The sequence below is a fragment of the Hemiscyllium ocellatum genome, chromosome 15 (assembly GCF_020745735.1).
Source record: "Hemiscyllium ocellatum isolate sHemOce1 chromosome 15, sHemOce1.pat.X.cur, whole genome shotgun sequence".
NCBI classification, from domain to species: domain Eukaryota; kingdom Metazoa; phylum Chordata; class Chondrichthyes; order Orectolobiformes; family Hemiscylliidae; genus Hemiscyllium; species Hemiscyllium ocellatum.
In genome coordinates, this window is record NC_083415.1 from 51,517,977 (window position 1) to 51,530,109 (window position 12,133).

General features: G+C 39.4%; 1 protein-coding gene across 8 annotated transcripts in view; it reads right to left on the minus strand.

Moving 5' to 3' along the window:
- The window catches only part of zmynd8 (zinc finger, MYND-type containing 8), a 170,478-nt gene that overhangs the window by 85,483 nt on the left and 72,862 nt on the right, over positions 1-12,133 (minus strand). For all 8 annotated transcript variants that reach the window (XM_060836462.1, XM_060836465.1, XM_060836466.1 and 5 more), the window contains exons 2-3: positions 7,260-7,342; positions 2,567-2,712 (exon numbers count right to left, since the gene is read on the minus strand). In XM_060836462.1, the coding sequence (XP_060692445.1) occupies positions 2,567-2,712; positions 7,260-7,284 (171 nt within the window). In that variant the 5' untranslated portion in view covers positions 7,285-7,342. The remainder of the gene's footprint in view (positions 1-2,566; positions 2,713-7,259; positions 7,343-12,133) is intronic.

Genomic DNA, 12,133 nt, shown 5'->3' on the forward strand with positions numbered 1-12,133 from the left:
GTTGCAATGAGATTAAACCTCCATTTGACAAAGTGAGACAAGCCAATGAATGTCACTTTCATTAATTAAATGCCATTCCAAAAAAGCTGGAATATTTTCAGCTAAATCCATGAACCATCTATTGTTAGTAACAAACTTCAAAAAAAAAGAGTGGCTACTGCTTCACTAAATTTTGGGAGATTAACAATGGAACAAAGTTTGAAAAGTTTAAATTTTAATGTAGTAGCTATAGCATAAATCTGAAATAATGGGCATGGGATAATAGTTTGTATTTTACAGTGCTATAACTTAAAGTACATAATCTAGGAGCATTCAATTTAATATTGCCTTCAATATTGTCACATAATGATCATTGGCCAGGATAATTCAATTATATAATTATAAACTAACAATGGATAAAGTATTATTGAGTATTAAGTTCAATACTGCACTGAAAGATTGACGATAAAACATCAACCTTAATACTGAGCACAGGAGTCAATGCATTAATCGAGTGCAAAATGGAGGAAATGTCTGCAAAACACTTTACAGTTAATTAGGGAAGGTAGGGGGGAAATGGAGAAAAAAGAAAGAAAAAAAAAGGTTTAGACTATGAAAGCCAATGCACAGTGCTGTAATTTTCCATGATCTTTGATTATCTTCCTATTCTGCTGAAAGGGTTATGTTCCTCAAGACCCATTTGCTAGGATTTGGCCCAACCCCTCTAAACCTTACCTATACATATATATGTCCAGATGCCTCTTAAATGTTGGAATTGTACCAGCCTCCATCACTTCTTCTGGCAGCTCATTTCATTCACGCACCACCCTCTGCATGAAAAGGTCGCCCCTCAAGTCCCTTTTATAGCTTTTCCCTTAACCTTAATGTCCTACTTTGATTTGCCTTTTCAAAAACATAGCACATCACATTTATCTAAAATTAAACTCTATCTTCCACTGCTTGGGCCATTGGCCCATTTGATCAAATCCCATTGTACACTGAAGTAACCATCTTTGCTAGTTACTACACCTCCAATTTTGGAGTAATTTGTAAACTTACAACCATACCTCCTCTATATACATACAAATCATTTATATAAAAATTACAAAAAGTCGTGGACCCATTATTGGTCTTTGTAGTACACTGCTGGTCACAGGCCTCCAATTTGAAAAGTAACTCTCCACCACCATCCTCGGTCTTCCACCTTTAACAAATCCTGTATCCAAATAGCTCATTCTGTCTATATTCCATGTGATCTAACCTTGATAGCCAGTCTATTGTGAGGAGCCTTGTCGAACAACTTACTAAAGTCCATATCGATCACATCCAACGCTCTGCCCTAATCAATCCTCTTCATTACTACTTCAAAAAAAATCTAAAATCAAGATAGTGAGATGTGATATCCTGTGCACAAAGCCATGTTTTCTATCTCGAATCAGTCTCTGCCTTTCCAAAAATATGTAAATCCGGTCCCTCAGGATTACCTCCAACAACCTGCCCACCGCCGACGTCAGGATCACCGGTCTATAACTCCCTGGCTTTTCCTTACCGGCTTCCTTAAATAATGCCACCACACTAGCCAACCTCCCATCTTCCAGCGCCTCAGCTGTAGCTATCCTGGTACAAACATCTCAGCAAGGGGCCTAGCAATTTTCTCTCTCTTTTCCCACAGAGTTCTAGGGTACAGCTGATCAGGTCACAGGGATGTATCCACCTTTATGCATTTTAAAGACATCCAGCATCTCCTCTTCTGTAACATGGACATTTTTCAAGATTTCACTATTTAGTTCCCCACATTCTCTCTATCTTCCATGTCTTTCTCCACAGTAAACACTGATGCAAAATACCTGATTAGTATCTCCCCATTTCCTGCAGTTCCACGCATAGGCGGCCCTTTTTTCTCCCTAGTTGCCCTTTTGTCCTTAAATGTATTTGCAAGTACCCGATTTCATGTCCCCATTTTACAACTAACATATTCGTCAAAGTGGAATAGTAGCTGCAGAAATCCTCACCAGAATTTATTTTAAAAAAGAAAGGTAATTAAATGACAAGACAAGGAGCTAACAAACCCAAACATATAGCTAGATCATCCAAATTAATGCATTATATTTCTGATTTAACCATTTAATTAGTTGTGGGGAAGAAACACTGAAAACACGCACTGACTAAAACTCCTACCGAGTACTTGGAAAAGAGAAAACTGCCCAGTCTATGAGCAAAGTCAAATATTTAGTTTTAGTGAGCAAACATTAGTTAACTGTGGTCGAGAAGTTATTGGTTACTGTGACCGAGTAGAACTTTTTAAGCTTGATCACTTTAGGAATTTCGTTTTGATTCAGACTCTTCTTGGACTACCATAAGGTGAAACCTAGTGTAACATTTGGGGACTGATTAAAGGTTACACTGGATTTCACCTTATGGTTGATTGACAGGTGGTCTTTTCTCATGCTTCTTTGTGTACATATTCAAATTTATGTTTAATTTTAAAACATTCATTATTGAATAATTGTGGGATAATGCAGCTTGATAAAAAGAACAATTGCCAAGTATCAAAACAGGAATTGGACATACTCCGTTCTTACTATACCTGCTCTTTACTCGAATTAGCCATGCCAGGTTTCTTTTTCTTTTTAATGGGACTCAATGATTCATCTTGGGGTGAATGTCCATTTGAAGATGGCTGAGGGCTAAGTTGTTTTCTTTTCAGTCCTGCACGTTCTGCAGAACCAGTATCTGAAACATTATTACAAACCAAGAAAACTTCATTGACTAGGCCAAGACATCTGAGCCAAAATTAGTGAGATGCATTGTTAATACAGAGAAGCAGTATCAAAAAGAAAGGTCAAAAGTTCTCCTTTTGAGCAAGTTCTATTGTGTTTGTGGAGATCTAATCAAATCTTGGTACAAAGTTGAAACATAAAATTCATACAGAGTAAGTTCTACTCCAGTCTTCGAATGCAAACAAAAGAGTCCTCAGAATCGTTGAACAATGCGAAAGTAATTCATGGAATAGAGAAGCCTAAACTCCAGCTCAGCAAATAAAAGTAAGCAGTCTTTTGCTTGGATATCGCAAACCACACAGTCAGAGCTTGGAGATGCAAGGTCAATTTAAGTTTGTGAGCAACACAAGAGTTTAAGGGGAAGTCACATGATAGAGAAAATAACTGAAATGGAGGAAACAAAAGGTATAATAATATATACAGGACTGAATTACAGAAAAGAGCTGAGTTTATTTGGGCCGTCTGTTCGCACTTATGAAATGATAGTTAGAGTCAAAGAGATTGAGGGGAAGTTTGATTGAGATGTGCAAAATTATGTCAGATTTAGATAAGTTAGTCAAAGAAAATCTGTATCCTTGCGTTGACAATATAAAGATCAGTAGACACAGTATGAAGGTTGTAGACAAGAAATGCAAAGGAATAGGTAGAAGAATTTTTCTTTTGTTCACTGAGTGGGATTGACTCAGAACGCATTGTGATGGGTGCATAGACAATGACTGATTTCAAAACAAACCTGGATGGGTACTACAGAGAGAGTGAGAGAGAGAGTGAGAGAGAGAGAGAGTGAGAGAGAGAGAGAGAGAGAGAGAGATCAACATTCAGGGCTTCAGGAAAACAGAAGGAATCTAGAACTACTGTAAAACACACTAAGCAAGCACACAAGGGAATAAGTGACCTCCTTTTGTGTCTTTATACATCCTGGAGTCTGTCACACAGCAAGTCCAGTAACTTAGCATAATGAGACTTCTCTCTGAAAACTGGGTTCCAAACTAACACAAAAAGATAAATGATTTACTGACAGTTGCATGGTTTCCAAGTGAACTGCATGGGGAATTCTAAATCCAGTTTCCACTGAATCAAAGATTACAGCATAAACCTAAAGAATTCCAAGTAAAATAATGGCTCTCCTCTCTCCATGAAGCCCTTCACATGAACAAAACAAATTACACATTTTAGATTAAAGCACCTTCTTCATAGCAATGTCACTGAATAAACACCTGGCTTGGACCAGAGAGCATATCCCATCTTCAAAATTAAACTGCAACAAAATAGCAGCCTCCATCATAAATCCTGGATTTCTTAAAAACTGGACAAAACTAAGACAAAGGAATTTATGTTTCGTCAAAATGGCAAAATCCATTCCCCATAAATACTACTCACCTTGCAGAATATCAAATCCAATTTCACTCCCAAATTAAAAATATTTAAACGCATTGAAAAAAAATTGATGAATGTTACATTTCCCCAGTCATTTCAATCACTTGGTATAATAGCAGATACAAATAAAATTGAAGTTATGCAGTAACAGTAGAAAGCCAGCACTTTTTTGAAGTCTGGAACATTTACAGTCAATAGTGAGGTACAGGTAAATTATTTCAAAAAGTGTGGTGCTGGGAAAGCACAGCCAGTCAGGCAGTATCCAAGGAGCAGGAAAGTCGATGTTTCAACCTCAAATGAAGGACTTACCCTCGAAACATCGATTTTCCTGCTCAGTGTATGCTGCCTGACCAGCTGTGTCCCAGGACCAGACTTCTCAACTCTCATGCCCAGCATCTGCAGACCTCACTTTGTCCTTCATGTAAATCATTTGTTTGGCCAAACTTTATGTCAGTAAACTAGTACCAAATTACATTTTCTATTCTTGCAACGCCACCTGTACAGAACTTGTACAAATCAGTTTTCTATTTCCAGGACTATAACTTAAAAGTATGGAGCGTGACTTTGTTTCATTCAGCTAACACTGAAAATAGGTCAGTACTGAAAGCAGAAAATGCAGGGAGAGAGGATGAGAGATTGCAACTGAATTCAAAGTTTGCATTCAAAAAGCAAATTAGCCTTGTGTACATTGAGAACTGGAAGGAAAGAAAATGTGACTTAAAAATTAGCAGGGAAAGTACCAAGTACTTGAAAGGCAACATATTTGTTTCAAAATGAAATAAATTAAGAAAGTGGCTTATTCCCATATTTCAGATATTCCAGATCTAGTCTGTGAAATTCAAAGTCATGAAGAGTTGATTTTTTTTTTAAAACATGTGAATTATTCAACCACAGGAGGAGGGCATTGCTGACCAGCATTCAGTGCCAGTCTTTAATTTTCCTTGAGGACAGTGTGTTTTGAAGTACTGCGTTTTATATGGTTTAGGTAGAACCACTGTATTATGTCAGGATTTGAAGAATTTTATCCAGTCATTTTAATAACTGAAACATACATTTCCAAGACAAAAAAGTTTGTGACTTGGTAGGAAACATTCATGGTGATATTCCCATGTGCATACTGCCCATGTTCTTCTAGGCCATTGAGGTCATAGGTTTAGAAGCTGCTATTGAAGAAGCCTGAAAATATGTTGCTGGAAAAGTGCAGCAGGTCAGGCAGCATCCAAGGAACAGGAAATTCGACGTTTCGGGCATAAGCCCTTCATCAGGAATCGTCGAAACGTCGAATTTCCTGTTCCTTGGATGCTGCCTGACCTGCTGCGCTTTCCCAGCAACACATTTTCAGCTCTGATCTCCAGCATCTGCAGACCTCATTTTCTCATTGAAGAAGCCTGAGCAAATTCATCTAATAAACAAATAATACTTTCTCTACAGTGTGTTGTGGTGATGGATTGGTCGCCAATTAAGCTAATTTGTTGTGGAAAGTGTTGGACTTGAAGTGTTATTGGGGCTACAAGCATCCAGACTGAACAGAGGTCTGCCTTATTTTCAAACTCTTGGATCTTGTAGATGCTGAAAGGTTTTGGGAACTTAGGTGGTGAGTCACTCACCACAGAATCTTCTGACTTGCTCTTGTATTCACTGGTCCAGTTAGGTTTCTGGTCAAAGGTGACAGTCCAGGATATTAATGAGAGGGATTTGACTATAGAACCACAATGAAATGTAAAAAGGAGAAAAGACTGGATTCCATCTGGTTTAAAAAAGGTTGTACTTGACCCTTGCGTTGCATCAGCATGACACAGAACTTGGCAGTTCAAGCCTGAATGCTGTCCCTATTTTGCTGTATAGGAACATGGACTTCTTCAGTGCCAAAGGTTGTGGTGTGCAGTTTTGTGTGGTACATTTTCATCTGAAAATCCTCTTTACAGTTTTAGCAACAGGTGCCTTATTAAATTTAATTGATTATATAAAATAACAGAGAAGGGAATTTCTGACAGACTATTAAACATTCATTTTGTAGCAATTCACAACAGCAGAAAATACTGTAATCATTCATTCAGCAGGGTAGTCAGCATCAAAAATGCCACTTGGTCAGTTCTTGGTGTACAAGAGGCTTAGTGTTTCCAGTAATTTCTTTATTTCAGAGATTGAGCACTGGCAGTTTCACTGCTTGTATCTTAGAGTACATCTTGGGATAATCAACTTTGTTTTTGAAAATATTCTAGTTTACAGGTTGTAAGTGTCTATACTTAAGATAGTAATACAACAAGGAATAAATCACTTGATCAGAGGAGGGGCAATGAGATGATACAAAAAAAGAGAGGAAAATGCAGATATTAAAAGTTCTCCATATTGGTCTGGCCAAAGCTGAGAAATCTTGTTCACAAAAATGAAATTCTGATGAACTTATACACTGCCTTTTAAGTAGTATATAGTTGCAAGGAACTTCAAAGGAGCAATGATCAAAAACACTGAATAGAGTGAAACAAGGAGACATTGAACAAAAGGATAGCAAGTTTAAAAGAATGGGTCAAGAGTGGGAGACAGAGTCCTAGGACTTGGGCTTAAGACAATTGCAGGAAGACTGTGAATGGTGGATTAATAAAAATTTTAAACCATGCAGGCATGAAATGGAAGCAGCACAAAGATTTCAGGAGGTTTTAAAAAAAACTGAAAAGCAGGTATTTACAGGCGGGAAGGAAGCCATTCAGCTTATTGGGTCTGTGCTGGCTGACAAGTAGCCTGATCTCACCTTACAGCTCATGGTCCACAGCCCAATAGGTAATGGCACTTCAAATGCAAATCAAAGTACATTTTAAAATGATGATCATTTCTCGCTGTCTAGCCACTTTATCAGCGAGTTGCAGATCCCCATCATCCTTGGAGTGAAAATTACTAGTGAATAACCAGCTAGGGAGGAGCAAGGCCATGAAGGAACTAGGAAAGAGGAAAATTCTAAAACTAGAATATACACGAAGCAACAATCACATATATAATCCATGGACAATAATTTTAACTAAAATCGATAACTTCAATTGCATGGAGTCAACTCATCATCTTCAGATAAGTTGTATGTCACTGTAGATAGAAGATGTGCACAACAAAGAAAGATTTCCTTTTACCCACCTCTTGATCTGGTTGATATCTCCATGTCCTCTTCCTCTTCCTCCTCTTCTTCCTGCTCCTGTTTAGGCGGGTCCTCGGCCAAACTACACAAATAAAGAAATAAACAAACCACATGGTAATGAATATTGCACAAACATAAAAATCAGAAAGTCACTTAACTCTGTGGAACTTGTTGCTCCCCCCACTCTGTAAATTTCCTGAGTTTTGGTCTAATTCCTTTTTAAATGCCATAATGGACTCTGCCTCCAACTCACATACAGTATATTCAAGATACTAACCACTTACTTCGGTGATGAAAAAAAGTGTATAAATTATAAAATCATTTTTGGAATTTGGATTTTAAAATATATGCAGGTGGGTATGGGTTACTTCTGCAAAGGGCTGCATAACTAATTCTTTATTCCATGCAAAAATCCTACTGTCAACACCATGGAAACATAGAAACTAGGAGCAAGAATAGGCATTCCATCCTGATGAAGGGCTTTTGCCCGAAACATCGAATTTCCTGTTCCTTGGATGCTGCCTGACCTGCTGCGCTTTAACCAGCAACACATTTTCAGATTCAATCCTTCAAGCCTGCTCCACCATTCAACATGATTATGGCTCATCATCCATGGGCACTTTCCTTATTAAAGCAACCTTTTGGACAATACCTTAAACACTATTCAGGAATCCACATATACTACATTCATTGCTTCCCCTTTATCTATCCTGCTTGGTACCTCCTCAAAATAATACCAATACATTTGTCAAGCATGATTGCCCCTTCATGAAATCATACGGACATTGTTTGATAATATTATACGTGTCTAAATGTTCTGCTGTTACATCCTTTATAATACATGCTAACATTTTCCCAAAGGCAATTATTAAACGCTAAATTGCCTACAGTTAAACCAGAGCAATATATTTCACATTTATAGCATCTGCAAAAACAAACAGAAAAAGTTAGAGAAACTCAGCAGGTCTGACAGCATCGGTAAATCGACAAAGAGTGAAACATTTCAAGTCCAATTGCACTTCAAGTCAGAGACCTACAGCAAGGAAACAGTCCTTCAGTCCAAACGACCAGATATCCCAACCCAATCTAGTCCCAACTGCCAGCATCCAGCCCATATCCCTCCAAACCCTTCCTATTCATATACCTATCCAAATGCCTCTTAAATGTTGCAATTGTACCAGCCTCCACCACTTCCTCTGGCAGCTCATTCCATACACACACCACACACTCTGCGTGAAAATGTTGCCCCTTAGGTCTCTTTTATATCTTTTCCCTCTCACCCTAAACCTATGCCCTCTAGATCTGGACTCCCCCACCCCAGGGAAAAGACTTGGGCTATTTATCCTATCCATGCCCCTCATAATTTTGTAAACCTCTATAAGGTCACCCCTCAGCCTCCGACACTCCAGGGAAAACAGCCCCAGCCTGATCAGCCTCTCCCTGTAGCTCAAGCCCTCCAATCCTGGCAACAGCCTTGTAAAATCTTTTCTGAACCCTGTCAAGTTTCACAATATCTTTCCGATAGGAAGGAGACCAGAATTCCACGCAATATTCCAACAGTGGCCTAACCAATGTCCTGTACAGCCGCAACATGACCTCCCAACTCCTATACTCAATACTCTGACCAATAAAGGAAAACATACCAAACGCTGCCTTCACTCTCCTATCTACCTGCACTCCACTTTCAAGGAGCTATGAACCTGCACTCCAAGGTCTCTTTGTTCAGCAATACTCCCTAGGACCTTACCATTAAGTGTATAAGTCCTGCAAAGCTTTGCTTTCCCAAAATGCAGCACCTCACATTTATCTGAATTAAACTCCATCTGCCACTTCTCGACCCATTGGCCCATCTGGTCCAGATCCTGTTGTAATCTGAGGTAACCCTCTTCGCTGTCCACTACACCTCCAATTTTGGCGTCATCTGCAAACTTACTAACTGTCCCTCTTATGCTCGCATTCAAATCATTTATGTAAATGTCAAAAAGTAGAGGACCCAGCACTGATCCTTGTGGCACTCCACTGGTCACAGGCCTCCTGACTGAAAAACAACCCTCCACCACCACCCTCTGTCTTCTACCTTGGAGCCAGTTCTGTATCCAAATGGCTAGTTCTCCCTGTATTCCATGAGATCTAACTTTGCTAATCCATCTCCCATGGGGAACGTTAAAACGTCTTACTGAAGTCCATATAGATCACATCTATTGCTCTGCTCTCATCAAAAAAACTCCCAAGTTTGTGAGACATGATTTCCCACGCACAAAGCCATGTTGACTATCCCGAATCAGTCCTTGCCTTTCCAAATACATGTACATCCTGTTCCTCAGGATTCCCTCCAACAACTTGCCCACCACCAAGGTCAGGTTCACCGGTCTATAGTCCCCTGGCTTGCCTTTACCACCCTTCTTAAACAGTGGCACCACATTAGCCAACCTCCAGTCTTCCGGCACCTCACCTGTGACTATCGATGAAACAAATACCTCAGCAAGAGGCCCAGCAATCACTTCTCTAGCTTCCCACAGAGTTCTCGGGTACACCTGATCAGGTCCTGGGGATTTATCCACCTTTATCCATTTCAAGACATCCAGCACTTCCCCCTCTGTAACCTGGAAATTTTGCAAGATGTCACCATCTATTTCCCTGCAGTCCATATCTTCCATATCCTTTTCTACCTTAAATACCAATGCAAAATATTCATTTAGTATCTTCCCCCATTTTCTGTGGCTCCGCACAAAGGCCACCTTGCTGATCTTTGAGGGGCCCTATTCTCTCCCTAGTTACCCTTTTGTCCTTAATATATTTGTAAAATCCCTTTGGATTCTCCTTAATTCCATTTGCCAAAGCTATCTCATGTCCCCTTTTTGCCCTTCTGATTTCCCTCCTCCTTCCTTTATACTCTAAGGATTCACTCAATCTATCCTGCCTGTACCTGACATATGCTTCTTTCTTTTTCTTAACTAAACCCTCAATGTCTTTAGTCATCCAGCATTCCCTATACCTACCAGCCTTCCCTTTCACCCTGACAGGAATATACTTTCTCTGGATTCTTGTGATCTAATTTCTGAAGGCTTCCCATTTTCCAGCCATCCCTTTACCTGCGAACATCTGCCTCCAATCAGCTTTTGAAAGTTGTTGCCTAATACCATCAAAATTGGCCTTTCTCCAATTTAGAACTTCAACTTTTAGATCTGGTCTGTTCTTTTCCATCACTATTTTAAAACAAATAGAATTATGGTCGCTGGCCCCACAGTGCTCCCACACTGACACCTCAATCACCCGCCCTGCCTTATTTCCCAAGAGTACATTAAGTTTTGCACCTTCTCTAGTAGGTACATCCACATACTGAATCAGAAAATTGTCTTGTACACACTTAAGAAATTCCTCTCCATCTAAACCTTTAACACTATTGCAGTCCCAGTCGATGTTTGGAAAGTTAAAATCCCCTACCATAACTACCCTATTATTCTTACAGATAGCTCAGATCTCCTTACAAGTTTGTTTCTCAATTTCCCTCTGACTATTGGGGGGTCTATAATACAATCCCAATAAAGGAGATCATCCCTTTCTTATCTCAGTTCCACCCAAACAACTTCCTTGGATGTATTTCCGGGAATATCCTCCCCCAGCACAGCTGTAATGCTATCCCTTATCAAAAAATGCTACTCCCCCTCCTCTTTTGCCTTCCTTTCTATCCTTCCCGTAGCATTTGTATCCTAGAACATTCAGCTGAAAATGTGTTACTGGAAAAGCACCCTCACCTCACCTTACTCTCACCCTCACCTTAACCTCCTTCCACCTATCGTATTTCCAACGCCCCTCCCCAAAGTCCCTCCTCCCTACCTTTTATCTTAGCCTGCTTAGCACACTCTCCTTATTCCTGAAGAAGGGCTCATGCCCGAAACGTCGATTCTCCTGCTCTTTGGATGCTGCTTGACCTGCTGAGCTTTTCCAGCAACACATTTTCAGCCATGCATAAAATTATGACAGGCATTGACAGGTAGAAAAGTTTTCTTATGATGGAGGAATCAAAAGACCAGGGGAATAGATTTGAGGCAAGGTGCAGGTGGTTTCGAATAGATGCAAGGAAAAGGTTTTCCATCCAGAGGCAGGTAGGAATCTAGAACTGATTGCTGTAAGAGTGAAAGAAGCAAAATCCATTGTAATATTGAAGAAGTTTTTAGATTTGTGGTGCCAAGGCATGCAAGGCTTTGGTAACATGCTGGAAATGGGATTAGAATAGTTAAGTGGATCTTTTTGACAGTGCAGACGCAATGAGCTGAGCCTTTTTCTGTACGGTGCACCTTTATGGCGCCATGACCCAAGTTTCTCACTCTCAAAAGGGAATGCTAAACTGTACTGTTTTGATCACCATTTCCTCAAGGGTACTTTCACTCTATCATGATTTAATAAAAAACTTGCCTCATTACGTATTACTAGACCCAAAATAGCCTGATCCCATAACTTGGATCTCAAACAGTCCTTAGTACACAATTAATTCTTCCTCACTGCTACCAATTATTTTTTCTCCTATAAGTGTAGCTATGGTTGTGGAGCAACTGGACTACTATCACTAGTGTCTTGTTCTTCTTATTTTTTTTTAAAACCTCAATCCACATGGATTTTACAATTTATGATCCAAAATCAGTTCTGCTGTCATAATTATTCAGTCTCATACTTAGAAAGCCATGCTATCACACTTTCCACCTTGCATATCATTTTGAAAAGTTATATATTCATGTATATATAACCCCCAGATTTGATTTTTCATAACCATGTCTCAATAGTTGCTTTAAGATTATACCCGTTAACCTCTATTCATGCCATCAATTCATTTACTTTTTTTCTCTCAATACTACATGCAGTAAAGAGACATTAA